This window comes from Rhinolophus sinicus, chromosome 2 (assembly GCF_057876585.1).
Source record: "Rhinolophus sinicus isolate RSI-liver-muscle chromosome 2, RSI-T2T, whole genome shotgun sequence".
Classification (NCBI taxonomy): Eukaryota; Metazoa; Chordata; class Mammalia; order Chiroptera; family Rhinolophidae; genus Rhinolophus; species Rhinolophus sinicus.
The window spans coordinates 88,532,789-88,551,967 of NC_142502.1; the positions used below are offsets into that span (position 1 = coordinate 88,532,789).

The 19,179-nt window shown below is 35.6% G+C and overlaps 1 protein-coding gene across 7 annotated transcripts in view; it reads left to right on the forward strand.

The window, feature by feature from the left end:
• The window catches only part of PKHD1 (PKHD1 ciliary IPT domain containing fibrocystin/polyductin), a 429,303-nt gene that overhangs the window by 386,318 nt on the left and 23,806 nt on the right, over positions 1-19,179 (forward strand). For 6 of the 7 annotated variants that reach the window (XM_074333066.2, XM_088795663.1, XM_088795662.1 and 3 more), the window contains 3 exons: positions 6,498-6,633; positions 7,678-7,765; positions 14,686-14,793. In XM_074333066.2, coding sequence (XP_074189167.2) covers positions 6,498-6,633; positions 7,678-7,765; positions 14,686-14,793 — 332 coding nt within the window. The remainder of the gene's footprint in view (positions 1-6,497; positions 6,634-7,677; positions 7,766-14,685; positions 14,794-19,179) is intronic. The other variant, XM_088795661.1, reaches the window with a different exon arrangement.

Sequence of the window (19,179 nt, forward strand, 5' to 3'; positions counted from 1 at the left end):
ACAGCCAGCAAGGAAACAGGGACCTCAATTCTACAGCCATAAGGAAATAAACTACCAACAATGTGAATGTATTTGGAAGTAGATTCTTCCCGAGAGCCTCCACCTAAGGCTTGAACTCAGCCAAGCCTGTCTGGACTCTTGACCCATAACCTGGAGACAATACATTTGTATTATTTTAAACCTAAGTTTGTGGTAATTTGTTATGCAGCAATGGAAAACTAATAAGCTGTCTGACATAAATGTCTTTGTCTATGGCATTGACATGAAACTTGGGCCCTGAAAACAGTTATATTTAAGGTAAACATGACACTGTGGGAGTGTATAGCTGTGTGTTTTTGTACCCATCACGTGAATAGATCTTTAATTCCCTTATTCTGTATAAGGAGCAACTATCAAGCTGACTTAGAACAGAGGCGAAAACCAGAAGAGACAATTACAGGAGTCTATTGGCACTCAGTCTCATTTAGCATCTTCTGTTGTGTAACCTCCTCATGCCCCCTGGGCATCTGCTTTCTAGGAAACAGCTGCTTTGAGTATGCAAGGACAAAATCTTTCTGTCAACACGGGAGGATATTTTCCCCAAGAATGGCAGAATGTTCATCCTGGAAGAGATTCCTATACTGCCAGCTTGTCTCTTTGCTCCCTCGTGGCAAAAAACACAGCTTTGCTGTTAAAGAATATTTCTGCACTATGTCTTCTTTTCACTGTAATACAGATTCACTACTTTGTTGAGTGAGGTGTATGGCAAAATTGTCATAACAGTATGTTATAGATGTGGTTTTGTGGGAAAATGAGATACTCGGCATAAGCAAACTTTCCATTTAATTAAAAATTACTCCTTTTATCACTATATTTTTTAAAAAGCTTTCATCTCTTAAACTTAAAATAATATATTATCCAGCCTTATTAAATGGGAAATAATGTAGACTATTCACATTTTTATCGATGATTCACGGCCATCATTAAAACCATCATTTATTTCACAGCCCTGTTTCCGCAGTGATGCCCTTAGGAACCATTGTTCTTATACTAAATGGCCCCAGACCACTAAATCTTTGATTCTTCTTCTGGAGGTTATATTTTTTTCTACTATTTTCCTTATAAACAGGATGTTACTAGTAATCCATTACTGCTGTTGACATACCTGCATCCAGCATTTCCCCACCCACATACACATGTAATTATGATTCCAAAAGTGACCACATTGCTTTAAAATTAAGTAATTTATATTTACTTATCCAGATGGTTTAGTTCTAGGTAAATATAATAAAGACATAAAAATTTACATTTCAATGTTTTGTACCTCCCAAACATTAATTGAACAGCTATTATGTCCCAAAATTATATGGCTTGTAGGAAAATCTAGAGATCTGAAAATTAATGGATAGGCAAAACAAATATTTATGTAACTATTTAATAAGAATGCTGTACTAAATCTCACTATTCTATATCTATTACAAAGATATCATGAATGCAATGTGAATCTGCTAACCATTGATTTAGTTTTTTGTATAATTAACTTGAGTATATTTTTATCTTTATAATATTTATTAGGCGGCCAAGGCTTCAACTTACTAGTACATTCTCAAGAATACCTAAGCACAGTGCCATGCGCAATAAATGATCATAAAATACTTTTTGCAGATATTGAAATGCAACCTGCTGGGCCTCTCTGCTATTCTGACACTCCGGTGTAACCCATATCTCGTATTAAATCTCTTTCATTAGAAAAATCATGAGAGATTTCTGTCTTCCTGGTCAGACTCTGACTGCCACTGCACCCCAGGACAAACAAGACATTTTGAATATTTTGTGTATGATCTTAAAAATGTATTCAGAGTTTCCATTATTCCAGATAAGATATTCATGATAGATGTATTATAAAATATTATTTTAAATGATTTGCCAACTGAAATACTTCGATTTTGACCTCTAAATTGACCTTGTTGGAGGCTGTGCCATATTTACTCTGTGTCTTTATATATTCCTGGCAGACTGCAACCTGTATCTAGTGTTACTCAAATCCCACTTTGAAATGAATAATTCCAAAGAAACTCAAGAGCTTAATAATAAGTATTAGAATATAACAGCACACCAACTGAGGAGTATACCAGAATGAGAAGTTGGCCAGACCAAGATAGGTGTGGCTTTCCAGAGGCGTTTAGTGACCTCAGAGCAGAAAGAGGGCATGGTGGGTACTTATTTGTTATAGTGTTACTACAGTAACATGTGTTGGGTGCTTACAATGTGCCAAGTTTAGAACCCTGAAACATTTAACTAAAACACTATGCTGTAGTGACAGAGTAAAAGAGTCAAATCATAAGACATTCCATCCCACTTAGGAGTTTACAGCAGGTAAGGGTATCTGGCAAGTTTGGTAGGGAGCATAAAGTCTATGAAATATAGTAGTCCCCACAGTTTTGCTGAGGTTTCATTTACCTGCAGCCAACCATGACCTAAAAATATTTATCGGAAAATTCCCGAAATAAACAATTCCTAAGTTTTAACTTGGGTGCCATCCTGAGTAGTGTGAGGAAATCTTGCACTATCCCACTTCATCCTGCCCAGGACGTGAATCATCCTTTTGTCCCGTGTATTGACCCTGTATGTGCTATTCACTCATTAGTCACCTAGTGGCCATCTAGCTCATCAGATTGACTGTCTCAGTATCGCAGTGCTTGTGGTAGGTAACCCTTATTTTACTTAATAATTTCCCCAAAGCACAAGAGTAGTGAGGGTGTCAATTCAGATATGTAAAGAAAAGCCATAAAGTACTTCCTTTAAGTGAAAAGGTATGTATGTATAAGAAAAAACATAGTATGCATAGAGTTTGGTACTATCCTTGGTTTCAAATATCTACTGGGGGTAATGCCCTGTGGATAAGCGGGGACTACTCTATAAGTAAAATGGAACATGTCAAATCTGAACGTTAACCAGTAAAGTCATTCATGCCTTACAAACTACGTGGAAGAACTTCCTAAAGGACAGAGGTCATGGTGTTTATTTATCTTGGCATATCTCACACTATTTAGAACAATGTTTGTACATAGTAGAAGAGTTAACATGTTTGTTAAACTGAAGTGATTTAAAGAACTCACTTTCTTCTTCCAGGGTACAGAATTTTGCCAACTCCTTTGGAGTTCAAGTACCCTCCTGCCCCATATAAATTCTGCCCTATCTAGCCTATTTAAAATAACAATGGTTGAAAATGCTCAGGACACCCTGAAGCATTTAATTAAAATATGGGGCTCTTTTAAAGGAACCTGACTTTGTAACTTGAAGAAAGCAAATGTTAAAGAGGGAGTGAGGCAGTATCTCAACTCCGGTTCTCACTACCCCCACCATAGCTCTTGCCCAGAGCCAGCTTTCACCAGTAGGATTTATTTGTTTATTTGTTTTCTGGGTTTACCATGCAAATAGAAATAATCCCCTCCTTTACAGGGTAAACCGTTTGGATTTGGAAGATTGAAAAGCAAGAGTTGTAATGAATAGTTTTGCTCTCTGAACTGGGAAATTTCTGTATTCTCATGATGGTTCTTTTTTAGTTTGCACTCAAGCATTGAAGGGGGAAAAAAATTCTTTCACATATCTGACTGGGTATTGGAAGCTGTTAAATAGTGGTTAAAACTGGGAGGGTTGGAGGGAACTTTCCTCCCCCATTTTTTAGAGTTTGGCTGTAGGTCTTTCTGCCTGCAGGCTACAGTCACATTAGCGGTTGGAAATTGGATAACGACAGCACAATGACAAATCCAGGTTGCTTGCAATAAGTTGCTAATCCCTTTGCTTTAATATCGGAGCAGGGTATAATGATGTTTGGACATCACTCCAGTTTACTGACGACCCCACTGGGGCCAGCAATAGAACCTTACAACTGTCTAACAAGGCGTCAGGTGACTCCCGTCGTCACAGCAACGGACACTGGAATCTAATCTTCCCTCCATCCCTTCTAGCACCCAATAACGCCTAGATTATATAAGTGGCCCATCATTGCTTGGTAACTTGAATCAATTAACGTTAATTCGCACAATGCTATGATGTATTGTGATCACTTTCATTTCAGGGAAGGGGGAGAAATTGCTATAAGTCACCTAAAATGAGGTTGTCTGTGGTGCTGAGGTATTAATTGGGTGTCCATATTAAATGCAAAAGGAGCCCCATCGTGAAAGGAAAGTGGATGAGTGACTCTCTTGGCTGCTATTGACCTATCAGAAGAAGACAGTGCCCTTTTCCTTTGCTTTTATCTATTACAGTTTTCCCTATTGCGTGTCAAGTTGATGTATTATAAAAAATTCATTTGGTGACCTTTCACCCCCTGAGCAGATTAAACAATTTCACTTCGATGGCATCATTAACAGGACCCTGCATTTAATGATGATTTCTCTAAAAGGCCACGGAGATTCGATTTTAAGCTAACAGATTTATTGCACTATTATAACATATCGTAAAAAACTGTACCACCTACGGTCAGGTTTTAGGATAGAAACTGCTTAAGAGTTTATGTGGAGCTTAAAGTGGTATTACCTTGGGATATGCTGTAGCAGCAAGTCTCTGACCTCCAGTGAGATGCTGTTTACATTTAATAAGAGATGTTTGCTCACAATAAACTTTAAAGTGTGTCAGGGATGGCTTCTCAGCGGGTGTTCAGGCAGTTGGTTCCCATCCCTTGGTCTCTAGGCATCTGATGGAGTCTTTCCTTTCAGTTTCTTTAACCCACGCTGCTAGCCTGGATCCTGTCCCGCGTCAGAAAGCATTTAAGAAATAGGTTAGGGAAGAAACAGGATCTGATAACAATGTTAAAATCTTCTAGTAACCTGGGACCCATAGAAGAACAGAATTAATAGCATGGATTTTAAAAATCTGCTTTAAATTATTCCCTTAAAAACAATTAAAACAGAGCCATACTCACTCAGGCTAAGCAAATTAATAAGTGATGGTCAGGCTAGTGAATGTTGAATTCCCAGTGAGTGATTGTAGCAGAGGTCAGGGCCTTAGCTGGTAGATGACCAAAGGGAGTCCTTAGGACCACATATCCCCACTCTGCCCCCCCACCCCCCGATTTCCCAGAATTCTCAGGGGACAGGGAAAATGCTTCCTATAAAAACTCCATAGTTTATTATCTGCTGTATTTGCTTTTCCACTATTTCCTCTTTTTAGGACTAATTGTCACTTTACCTGGCATACACCTTCCATGTTAAATAAATATTTTATCCTTTTCTCCTCAAAAGAAAAAAAAAAAAAAGGTAAGGGAATAAAGTAGCTGACTCACAAGCATTTAATTGAGGGCAGGATAGGCTACTTTTTTTTAAATCAAGTCCTTACTTATTAGGCCTGACCTAGGTTTTTCTGAGGATAAGTCAGCATAGGATGTACTATATTAGGGTAATATATGAGTTATTTGATATCTATAATCTCCAATTAATTACTAAAAATCTGTAGTATGCCTATGATATGTAATATATAATAGACTTAATGGGGCAATAGACATATTCTTTTCATAAAGCTATCTTGAGCATCAAAAGTACCAAAGCTCTGGGAAAAGGTATTTTAAGGTATCATGAATTACATAACCATTTTTATTTTATTTTATTTATTCAATTTTATTGCTAAGTCATATCAGCAATTAATGTGCTACAAAGAGATGAAAAACAATACAGCTTATTGGTTAACGACTCTAGACCTTGCTCATACATGTACTATTCGTAAGACCTTTGGCAATTACGTTAGCCGTTTTGGACCTCGTTTTTTTCATGTAGAAACAAGAGTATCTACCTCACAGTGTCATTTTAAAGATGCAATGGGTTTTTATATGCTACACAGTAAGTACTCAGCATATACTAATTGTAAGTATTATTTACCCCGAGGGCTTCTTTCCGTTAAAATAAATTAATGAATTAATCCCACAGTTATTGATCCAATTTAGTGCAAGCACATGGTGAAAGGGTTGTTGTGAGTACTAAATGAATTATTCCATGTCAAATACTGGAGCTTGCGCTCAGGTATCTCTTCCCAGTTCTCAGTGATGTCATCTTGGTACCTGAATCAGCCGTTGTAAGAGTATTTCTACCATAGAAATTGGAAAATGCCACAAATCAGGGTATTTGGGGGGAGAGCTAATTTATTAGCATATCGCTGAATACATTTCCATCTTCTACGTATTTCAGTCTGAGAAGTTCCCTCACTGAGGCTTTTTGGGGGCTGATATTAATAAATTGTGATAAAAGTCGAAGTTTATAATCTGTGCTTTTCCACGCCCCCAACACCCAGTTAGTCCATCCTTTAATATGGCTAAGCAAGCATATAAAATAAATACGTAATTATTCTGTGGTTATTAGATGATGTTCACTATAACGTGTATTATTAAGTTTCTAGATGCAAATGTGAATGTTCTCTCTGGTAATAATGTATTATGGAATATAGCTACCACATTGATATTTGTAATCCTATGAATGTATTCATTCTATCTTTTTTTTTTTTTTTTTTTTTTTAACACATGCCAGAAATACCAGCAACTTTAAAACTGGGAACTTGATATATATTCGGCCCTATGCTCTTTCAGTCCTAGTCCAGCCTTCAGATGGAGAAGTGGGAAAAGAACTGCCAGTACAACCACAACTCATTTTTGTGGATAAGCAGGTAACTTGTTCACAGGTTACACTCTTTCTTTAGAACTGGGTAGCATGTACTCAGAACACCTTTTAGAATCCATCATGGTACACATTTACAGAGTACCCACTATGTGATACTTGCTGCACTTAGAACTTCTAACTACTTCTGTCATCTTCCTTCCATTTCACAGCCTACTTTCCTTCCACTTTATATGAATGTCCAGAATTTGATTAAGGGGAAAATAATATAATTCTGATACTGTTCCTCCCCAAGCAAATTCTTGAAGTAGGTCTCTCATATTATCTTGGAAATCTAGCCTTCTCAAAGAAGTATATCTGCTATATCTGAAGAAATAATTTCAGATGCCAACGAAGGACTTTGTGCCATCACATCTGCGTTATAGTTTTATGTTATTTAAAATGATTTCTCTTATATTTGGATATATCCCCAGAAGTAGGCTTGCTGGTTAAGTAAGTCGTCAACCAGCGGGTTCAGTGCTTAATTCTAATTTCAGTGTCCAGGCCCTCTGGTTCTATTTTTTTTTTCTATATTTACTAAAGTCACACAGGGAAAACAGGGAAATAGGACAGTTATATCAGGTTCCAGTCTTTATTTTAAAAATGCACCCCCCTGACATGTTTGCAGAGGAATGAAGGCCAGGGAACTGAGGTCCCCACTTGGAAACCGGTCACTTTGGCGTAGTCTGGTACTCACCCAATTCTCTCCTGTTTTCTTCTCTTAACTTCTCCTTCCTCATTAACCTCCAGCACATAACATCTTTCTCCTCTTCTACAAATGTAGCTTTCCTCTCTTCTCTTCACTGTGCTGCCCCAACTTTCTCTGCAATAATGTCCCTTCTCCTCTCTCAATAAGCCAATTTTTACATATTCTTAATACGAGAAAGAAAATACTTATCATTTTTCCTTCTTTTGTTTATTTCTCCTGCATTTGTGCTTCATAAAAGTTTCTGTCTGTATTCTTTTATTTTTTATTTTTTATTTTTTTAGATAACTTCACCGAATTCTCTTCTGAATCCAACTTTTCCTTTCTTTCTTTTTTTTCCGGTTTCAGAATCGGAGAGTAGAGTCCTTGGGATCCCCCTCAGAGCCTTGGGTCATTTCTGTTTCCCTGGAAGGGACGTCAGACTCAGTGCTGCAAGGTAGGTATCTCTGATATTCAGAGGCCTGTTACTACTGCATCTGCACAGAAAATGTTTGCAACCATTAGGAATTCATAGCAAGGTCAATAACACTCAGTATCTTCAGTGATTTGGAAGAAACATCCTTCATCTCCAGACTACAAAGCCAGTGTCTGTGAAAAGAAAGTTTAGGCTGGCAGTAAATATTTAAGGAAACACCTTTTCCCCTCCCTTTCCTTATGTGATGAAGGAGCATTCTGGTCATATCCCACATCCTCTGTATGGTAGAAGAAGAAGAGTGTGTTCCCCTAAGACAAACAATTCTTTGGTACAATACCATAGACTGGCTCAGGGAGCAAGTCACAGGTACAATGCGGTTCCAATGGAGAAACATGTAATCTCAGTGATAGGAAGAATAATGTGATGGTAAATGCAAAATACCTGGCCCAGAGCAGACCCTCCAGTTGATTTTTCCCTCTCTACCTTTATTTGTCCTCTGTTAACTTCCTGTGCAGTCCCAGCACCACTGTGGGCTTCATTCAGTTTCCCTGGAGCTTGTGCATATGAAAATTTAAAAAAAACAAAAACATCATTCTATTCTTTGCTTTTTTGAGTTGACTATTTTAGATACCTCATATATATAAATGGACTCATACAGTATTTGTCCCTTTGTGACTTATTTCCTTGGCATAACGTCATCGAGGTGCATCCAAGTTGTTACATATATCAGAATTTCCTTTTTTTAAATGACTGAATAATATTCCATTGTATGTGTATACCACATTTTTCTTTATTCAATCATCTGCCAATGGACATTTAGGTTATTTCCATATCTTGGCAAGTGTGAATGGCACTGCAATGCACATGGGGTACAGCTATCTCTTTGAGAGCCTGATTTCAATTCTTTTGGATAAATATACAGAAGTGGGCTAGCTGGATCATATGGTAATTCTATTTTTAAATTTGTGATGAACCTCTATACTGTTTTCCATAGTGGCTGCACCATTTTGCAATACCACCAATAGTGTATAAGAGTTCGAGTTTCTCCATATCCTCACCAACACTTGTTGTCTTTTGTTTTTTTAATAGCCATCCTAATAGGTATGAGACAATATCTTACTGTGGTTTTAATGTGCATTTCCCTGATGATTAGTGATATTTAACATTTTTTCATATACCTGTTGTCCATTTGTAGGTCTTCTTTGAAGAAATGTCTATTCTAGTCTTTAGCCTATTTTTAAAATCAGGTTATTTGTTTTTGTTTGTTTGCTGTTAAGGTGTAGGAGTTCCTTATATAATTTAGAAATTAACTCTTATCAGAAATATGGCTTACAAACATTTTCTCCCATTCTGTAGGTAGCCTTTTCATTCTGTTTATTGTTTGCTTTGCCATGCAGATTTTTCATTTGATGTAATCCCACTTGCCTAATTTTGCTTACGATGTCCATACTACCAAAAATGCTCTACAGATTCAATGCAATATCTATCAAAATCTCAATAACATTTCTTACAGAAATAGAAAACAAAATTCTAAAATTCGTATGGAACCACATAAGATCCTGAACACCCAAAACAATCTAAAAAAAAGAACAAACAAACAAAAAAACACACAAAAACTGGAGGCATCAAACGTCCAGATTTCAAAATATATACAAAACTATGGTTAAAAAAAAAAAAGGTACTTGCATAAAGACAGACATATAGACCAATGGAGCAGAATAGAGAACCCAGAAATAAGTCCACGTATATATGGTCAACTGATCTTCAACAAGCAAGCCAAAAATACAGTGGGGAAAGGATGGTCTCTTTAACAAACAGTGGTGGGAAACTAGATATCCACGTGCAAAAGAATGAATTTGGATCCTTGTTTTACACCATACAGAAAAATCAACTCAAAAATGGGTTAAAGTTTTAAACATACGACTTGAAACTGTGAAAGTCCTAAAAGAAAACAGAAGAAAAGCTTCTTGATATAGGTCTTGGCAGTGATTTCATAGATACAGCATCAAAAGCACAGGCTACAAAAGCAAAATTAGAAGGTGTACGGATAACTTTTAAAAAATAGCTTATTAAATTTCTTGTGCACTTCACAAACCGGATAAGACATTTCTACTGATTTTGGGTTGTCTGTAATGTTTTTTCCAAACTTGTAAATGACTCACCTACCAGTTCAAACATGAGCCTATCTGCAAAATTGCTGGTTTCGCTGGCTATCACGTCAGTTATTTCTTCCTCTACCCTAGCTATGAGTCTAAGCTCACTCATATAGCTCCTGTAAGACTTGTATATGAAATGCAAAAATGTATAGGAGTAAGTGGGTCATAGAAATGCTAAATCTTGCTTCTCCTGCTAATTGCATTTATTTTGGCCTAAATTATTTCTGTTATTTGATATATAACACCTGCCTGTCCTGAGGATATTGCTTTTTTATTCATTGTTACTTGTCTCTAAAAAAGGTAAAAGATAAAATTGTTATGATAAAGTTTCCAAGAAAATGAATTCCCATTCAACATAATTTTTATGAATTAATCCCAGAATATTTTTTTCTACATCACTGTTTCATTTACCTTATAGTTTTTGTTTTTGTGCAAAGCTGCACTTCATCAATTCCAGAAACAGAACTAGCCCCTTCTGAAAATTTTCTTGAGGAAGCAATCGACATTTCATAATTAAACATTTCATAGCTTCAAAACTGTTATTGTTTAAAGCTTGTTTGTTCTGTTGTTTTCTTATTAGAACTATAAATTTGACTGCTATCTCTTTCAAGTTACCTTTGAACTCTTTTGGCCTATAAATTCCCGACCCAATCTACTTAATTATTAAGAAATCAAAACTTTTCAGCCTGTAGAAAAAAGTAATTTTATCCCAAATGTCCATAGTCTTGTTACTCTCCTTCTCACCCTGTCTGCTTTCTCTTTGTATAATCCAATTTTATTGGCCTAATGCTGCTGTTCATTTTATGAAAATCACCTCATAGATGTTCCATATTTTCTGTATTTCCAGTCATGCAATTTATATTTTACTCACGTTGGTAAAAGTAACACCCATATTGCTGACTCATATTTTCACTTTTCTTGGTAATTTCTTTACCCAGTTAAATCTAAAACTCCTTGGCTTTCAAATCCCAAAGAAAGAGGACAGCCCAAAATGTTTCCTGTGCAAATTTGTAGAAACAAGCCAAATTATTAAGAAAATAAAGTAATTGAGCAAAGCTATCCACAATTGGCTAATGTGAAAATTAAACATTGAAAACTGCATTATGAGGTCATTTTAAATTACTTATTTTGATGATGTCATTCTGTCTGTTCTTCAATGCCATTAAGTTGTTGCTGGCATTTTATTTTGGGATGCATAAGATATAACAGTAATTCAGCTACCTTCTGATCTTAATCCAACAGTATCAAAAATACTAATTTTCAGCTTTTTTCATGTTCTAGTAATATATACATTAGTTACCCTCACCTGACTACTGAAACTCAGCAACCCCTATTCTCTGCTCCATATCTTACCCATATTGTATACTTTATCCACACTCCAAACCATACCTACACTCCATACTTTACCCCCAATCCATATCTGTCTTTGTCCTTTCAGGCTTCTGTAACAGAATACCATAAACTGCTGGTGGTGGTTGCGGGGGTGGGGGTGGGGGGTCAGCGGCTTAAAAATGAAGACATTTATTTCTCACAGTTCTGGAGCCTGAGAAACCCAAGATCAAGGCTCCAACAAATTTAGCGTCTGGTAAGGGCCCACTTCCTGGTTCCTAGATGGCCATCTTCTCATCATGTCCTCAAATGGCAGAAGGGGCAAGAGAGCTCTCTGTGGTCTCTTTTACAAGCGTGCTAATTGCATTCACAAAGGCTCTGCCCTCATGACCTGATCACTTCCCAAAGGCCCCACCTCCAGATACCATCATATTTGAGATTGGGTTCCAACGTTTGAATTTTGGAGGATACAAACATTGAGTTTATAGTAATACCTTACCTGTATTCTATAACTTAACCATATCCAGCACCTTATTTATACTCCATACCTTGCTCATACTCCATATCCTTAGTCATACTCCACACCCTACCTATACACTGTGTCCTGCCCACACTCCGTACTTTACTCCTACTCCATCACTTACCCATACCCAGGTCCTTATCTATACATACTCATACTTCATACCTTACTCATCCTTTATAACTTAGTCATACTCCATACCTCACCATACTTTATACATTACGGATACTCAGTACTAATACTCGGATACTCACCTTACTAATGCTCCGTGTCTTACCCATACTCCATACCTGACTCCTATGCCCTGCCTTACTCAGACTCCACACTTTGCTTTGACCACTCCTGATACTTACCCCCCTGCCACAATCCTCCATTCTTTGTCTTTCAGTTATCCCAAGAATATAATCACTAACTAGCTTAGAATCATATTATGATCATGCAAAACAAATATTTTATTCTATTAACACAAATTCGCACTAACTGAGCTGATTCACTTGGATCAGTATTGTCACCATTATCCTCCAGGGGAGATTCAGTGAAAAAGTGTGAGGAACAGGCTGAGGTTGTTTGCTACGCACACATTTTTTATGTGTGTCATGAAGTAGAGAAAAAAACCTTGTGTAGTTTTCTGTTTTTAGAATGCCCACATTACCAAAACATTCTATTTCATATGTTTGAAAGTACCTTTTAAAACCATCACAAAATACTTCTCTTTAACTTCAGAAAGAATGGAGCCAAAACCATTTGGGATGGATTACATAACTCATTCTAAGCATTTCCTGGAGAAAAACAAAATAACAACAAAATCATACCTACATGTCTAGTCTACGTCTTTTATTCTGCAATGTAATGTGTTCTTTTGTCTCAGTAGATCTTTCTCAGTAAAAAAGAGGTTATATAATCTGTTCACAAAAAAGTGGATTTATATGCATAAAGACAATTATTTAAGGGTCCTTCATATTCTTTGATACTTAATTATAGCTCCTAGTTATAGGAAAAACAATATGATCTTAATATTTTTTGAAAATAAAGTCTCAACATTAAGGCTATAGCAGTTTGCTAGTGTGTATAGCTAGGGGTGAAAAGGATAGTTGAGGCAGAAAATTTGGGCTGAAAAGGTATTTTAGAAACCATATGCCCTGCAGAAACATACTCAGGTCGCATTCCCTGGTAAGTCATGTCATCAATTTCAGTCTTGCCCAAGCCCAACACCCCACCCCATCCTGTTTCCTCAGCCCATACATTGTTCATACCAGCTCAATCAGGGAGCCTGTCAATGGCGTTTATATATTTTACAAGCACCATTCCAGAGATATGATGAACCCTGGAGTAATAGACTGTACTTGGCAGCAACTGCCTCAGCTTTTGGGCGCATATGCTTCAAATCTGAGAATATCATAGATATATATGGGAATCTTTGTAGAGATCTCTGAGGCAAGCTGGTATTTAACACAAAAGCAAACCCATTTGGAGTTAAAGCACTTTTCATTAGGCAGTTTGACGGCTGTTCTACGAGGCAGACTCACTGTGCTCCACGGACACATTTCGATTAAATGCTGCTTTGTATTCCTCCAAAGATGGGAACAATAAGGACGTTTGTCAAAGGAAAAACTGCAGCAAACGATTTCATGTTGAACATCTGTACTCTGCAGTTCATTGTTTGCAAGAGTTTATTGGCCATAATTTTGATGCATATAGGTTTTAAAGAGTATAAACTGCATTTATCTTGGGCGCCTATCATTTATTTTTGTCTTGGCTTATTTATTTCCATTTTTTCTGGGCATTTTATTTATTTGAGGACTCTGAAGAGATGAAGGAAAAGATGTTTCTGAAAAAGAAAGTTTTGGTTAGCTCTGCAAAATTGATGAGGAAAGACAATGTTTTCACAAAAAAAGATTGAGCAATTGAATTGAAAAATGTAACACGAAGCGTTGTATATCTTTATGATACCTTTCACACTTAAAGATCTCAAACCAATTTATAAACTTTAAGACCACTCTCCTAACTCATTGTCCATCATACCAATCGTAGTGACATTCCCAGAGTGAAATGGAGCAGCTGGTAATTAGCAGAGTAATTTGAGGATACTGGAGTCAGAAGACTAATTAACGGCACTGTGACTGTGTTCCTGAGTTGTCTTCTTTTAATTATAAATAGGTGGCCTATTTTTAGAAGATGGAAGCTTTCTTTTCTTCCTTTTATTCAGGGGAACCATAGCTTAGGTAATTTAAGTTGCTGAATCATAGTAGCTTTATCAGTCATGAGCAGATAACATTGCTGAAGTCTTGATCAATTGGCCTAACTTGGCCCTCACATAAACCAAAGATGCTTTGAATAGAAGAGAGGCAGAGCCTAGAAACTGACCACTTAGAAAGATAATAGTTTTTTCTTTCTTGAGAGGCATTTAGTAATAAAAATTGTCAATAGATAGTAGGGATTAAGAATGCTAACTTTGAAATTAGGAAGATTTGGGCTATAATCCCCGCACCAAGTAGTTTAAACTTTTAGGAGCCTATTTCCTTATCGCTAAATAATATAGACAATAACATGTTTTATAGGGTTTTTGTGTAGTTTATTTATAATGATGCATATAAAGCACAGTATCTGGGTTAGCTTTCTGTACATTTAGCTGTTGTTATTATTCTATTGTGGATTGTTTGGTTCCAACACTTGCTAACGAAAAATCTAATGAGATATATAAATGATGTATTACAGAATTGTATACCTGAAACCTATGTAACTTTACTAACAACTGTCACCCCAATAAACTTTAATGAAGAAAGAAAAGAAAAACCTGATGGATTTAGTAACTTTTTTAATGAAAAAAAAAATGTTTTTTCCTTTATTGTCCAATTTCCTCTCTATAAAGAAAACTTGAAGAAATTTCTCTGAGTAGGTAACTAACATTTACTTTTTATTTTTGTGTTTGTTTGTAGGGTGTACTCAGGCAGAAACTCAAGAGGGTTACGTGAGCTTCTCCAACCTGGCAGTTTTGATCTCTGGGTCAAATTGGTACTTTATTTTTACTGTCACTTCCCCTCCAGGTAATTTCAACACAGTGTGTTTTTATTATGTTTCTTTCCTTTTAAGAAAATAACCGCTTCTTTATAATGAGAATAGCTCCTATCATGAATAAGGAGTCATTGTAGTTTAGAGGGAAAGAAAAAATCACTTGATCTCTCAATAAGGTGTGAGAAACAAGAACACAGTTAAAAATTAAGCCTTTGGAGAATACTGGTAAGCAAGAATCCAAATGTCCAATTTCCTCCAATTCCTAAAATTGACTTTAAATGTTCTACTTCTTAAAAGATTTCTATGACATTTGATAACATTTGGTTGGTATTATTTAGAAAATTTTAATTTGTTAAAAAGAGAATCACGGGATATTGAGTGTTATAAATTCTTTCACTCCTATCCTCCTCATCTACTCTCCCCCTCCCCCCATAAATGGCAACTACACCCATTTAAAATCCTAGCACTTCAGAAGTATAGATATAAGTCGATTATAAATTATTTATATGATCCAACTCTTTTTGATAAGACTTTAGAAATAAATCTCTATTCTTGACAAATTTTGCTTTATTAGAGGGTAATACTATTCAATAAATTTGTAGCAGGTAACATGTTAATTAATATTCAAAGCCAGATGAACCTATGTAATATACTACTTACCCTCTGACGTCCATGAAGGGTAGAGCCAGGTCTCCTCTATGGAGGAGAGGTGAGAGTGCACATTTTTTTTAGATCCTGATTTGATGTTTATTGCTGTCCATTATTTATCTAGACCCCAAGAGTGCAATTTTTGATATGCTCTTTTTACTTTTGAACCCTGATAGACACACAGAGTTATCTACTATGTAAAACAAATGATTTAAATATTGCAAACGTTATTGTGACTTACCATAAAAAAAAAACAAAAAAAAAAACCTACAACCTCCATCTAAAATTTTTTTTAAATACATCACATTTGAACTAAAAACTATAAATTTATATTTCATTATTAATTTTGATCAGGTAAATTAATGTGATACTTAAGACATGCAGCTGTGGAAAGCAGTTCATGTAACATGTGATAATACAGTTTTATGAAAAATATATCAGAACAATCATTACTGGATTTAAACCTCTTAGATATGGGAAATTGCAAAGGAAATCAAATGATTTGATGTGAGGTATCTGAAGTCCAACAACAAATGTTTAATTAAGGTCAGATATCAGTCTTCCCTCCTGAGACTTAAATTCAAACTGTCATAGTATACACTTTTCAAAAAGTTAAAAATGTAGCTCTCATGAAAATATATAAAGAGCACTTGTCAACAAATTCTGGAACTCATCAATGAGAGAACCAGAAGGATGGCAAAGCTGTAAAGGAACATTTGAAGGATATAGATTGTATAGCCAGGAGGAAACTGCCGACATAAGTTTGCAAAATTGGAAACAGGGCAATAAAACTGTAACCTTTGAGGTCACATGTCTACAGATATCCTTTGCTTCTTTACTGGACAAAAATCATCTGTAGTTTACCAATCTTATACAAATTAACAAGCCTGAGCCTTACTTAATATTAAATATTATGTCAAAAAATGTATGTTCCAGCGAATGTGATAAACCTTGGATGGGCCTATTTGCAAATGCTAAAATATGACATTGATAAGATCTATAATAATTTTTTCCCTTCATTCCCAGTTTTGTATCTTTTTTCTTCACAAAGGGAATATCTTCTAGGGTCAGGTAATATTATTATTAATTGTGTAGCGCAGATATTCTTTCAATATGTATGAAGGTATCCTAATTAAATACAAGTTCATGGAGAAACATGTTCAATACCCTTGAACCTAGGATTCCCAAGGATATATTTTGAAGGGTAACATATGCAGAGTTGGCTATTTTGTCCTAGAGACTTTTGTCCTTTCATTTCCTCAGTGGGTTAACTAAGACTAAATACTTCATCAAGTATATTTTAAAAAAATAATTTATGAAGCCAAATGTAAGATGTGGTATAGACAAAACTTCACAGTAACACATGATTTTGAGCTGAGCTTGGGGTTCATGTTGACTAGAACACTACTTTATTTTAGGGTCCCCCTTTCACTTGTAACGTAAACTACCTGAGGAATTTTCTTGAAAAGTTTTTCTTTATAATTTTCCATAAATTATTCTTCATAATTTTCAAGATCAAGTCTGTAAGGTGAGGCTCTGTCAGAATAAGATTACAAAAGTTCAAATTAGAAGAGAATAGATGAAGTATAAAAGAAAATGTTAAAAGGCCTGCACTTCTGTGACCCCTTCTTGACATCATGTTTTGTTTGGTTTAAATTTTATTCCCTTCCCCCCACTTTGGCAACCATCAGCTTGTTCTCTGTATCTACAGATATGTTTCTGTTTTGTTTATTCATTTGTTTTATTTTTTATATTCCACATATAAGTGAAATTGTGGTATTTGTCTTTCTCTGTCTGACTTACTTCACTTAGTATAATACTCTCTAGGTCTATCCATGTTGTCACAAATGACAAGATTTCATTATTTTTATTGCTGAACAAGATTCCATTATATATGTATAATTATATATAATGTTCATAGGAAATATATCACAGTTTCTTTACCCTTTCATTTATTGATGGCCATGGCCATCTAGGATGCTTCCATATCAGTGGAGTGGACATAGGCACGCATATATCTTTCTGAATTAGTGTTTTTATTTTCTTCAGATAAATACCCAGAAGTGGAATTGCTGGATTGCATGGCAACTCTGTTTTTAGTTTTTTCAGGAATTTTTGTACTGCTTTCCATAGTGGCTGCATTAATTTTACAATCCTACAAGTAGTGTACAAGTGTTCTCTTTTCTCCACATCCTTGCCAACACTTAATATCAATATTGTTTTATTGATGATAGTCATTCTGACACATGGGAGGTGATATTTCATTGTGGTTTTAATTTGACATCATGTTGATTAGCAGTACATATACTGAGAGCAACTGCTTCTTTCCAACTATATCAATTTCTAGTGCTAGAATCATTTGGGAAAGCAGCCCTCATTCCCACATTGATAGGCCAATCAATGAAATTTCTCATTTCTAACAAGCTCCAAAGTTATAGATGTGACAAGCATTGATTTGTGTTGTTGTTATGTTTTCATCTATCTATGAATCAAGCAAAGAACTTGTAATAATTTTTATTATTTTTCCTCTTCTCTGTTAGAGAAAGGAACAAATAAAAGAATAAATCATTATTCCTGTTTTAGAAATACAGATACTGAGTAACTGAGAAGTTGAAAGGTTCTGACCAAGTGTGTATGGAATCCTCATAAGTCTTTCTAATATGTTGACTAATCCAGCCCAATTGTTCATTTCTAAACTTCCTAAGACACTGCCAAGAAAAAAGGGTTTTTGTAAATTTATACTACTGACTTTCCACCCAGCCTTTCCACATTCACTATCATGGCCAGGGTCTATTCTAGGCTGGCCATGAATAGATTTTGATTCATCCATTGATTTTTTTTCTCCTTTCTGTCTTTATTTGCTCTGCCTTCAAAGCCCCACTTAGATACTCCCTCCTCTGGTATGCTTTTTCTGATCATAACAATGGAAAATATCCTTCCAAAACAATTGATTTGCATTATTCTGGTGGTATGTGTCACATTCTGATTTGTATTACAAATGTGTATGTATGTGTATCTCATTTCATTTACTAGCTTGTAAATAGTTTAAGAATGAGAACAATAACTTAACCACCTAACAAAGTAAACAATTACTGAGCAATCGTTGGAAAATGGATAAAAGAATGAGGAATTTTGTTTTTACTTCTGCAGATCCCCAGTAAAACCCATTCCCCCATCCCCAGGCTAGATTTATTTTATTGAGATGCCCATAAAAAACAACTAATTGATAAGAAACAAGCAAGTTTGTCTCAAGTATAAGATGTACACACAGGAGAACTATTTCTAGCTAATTTTGTTATGGTCGCTTTGGGACTGAGTCAGTCAGGAGTCCAGAGACTAAAGTTTTGACTGTGACTTTCAAATTCTCAGGTTCAATCCAAGAAAAGCACCGCAAAGAGAAGCATGGTGTTTCCTTGAGTAGAGAAAATAAAAACTCAGTTTTTGCCGGAGTGATTCAGATGAAAGCAGAGGTTTAGGTTTGGTTGAATAAGCTACTTCCAAAACACTGGCTGTAACTAACTCATGTTCATGTGCAAGCTTTTTTTTAACCTTTTATGTTGAGGTATAATTGATATGATAAACTACACATACTAAAAGCATGGCATTTGATAAGTTCTGATGAATGTATATTCCCATGAAACCATTTCCGCAATTAAGATAATGAACATATCTATCACCTTCCAAATTAGAGGCAAATTTAAAAAATTTTTATTAAAAAAAAAAAATATATACAGTAAAATTTATCTTTCGTTGGCCTGTCTTCTCATGAA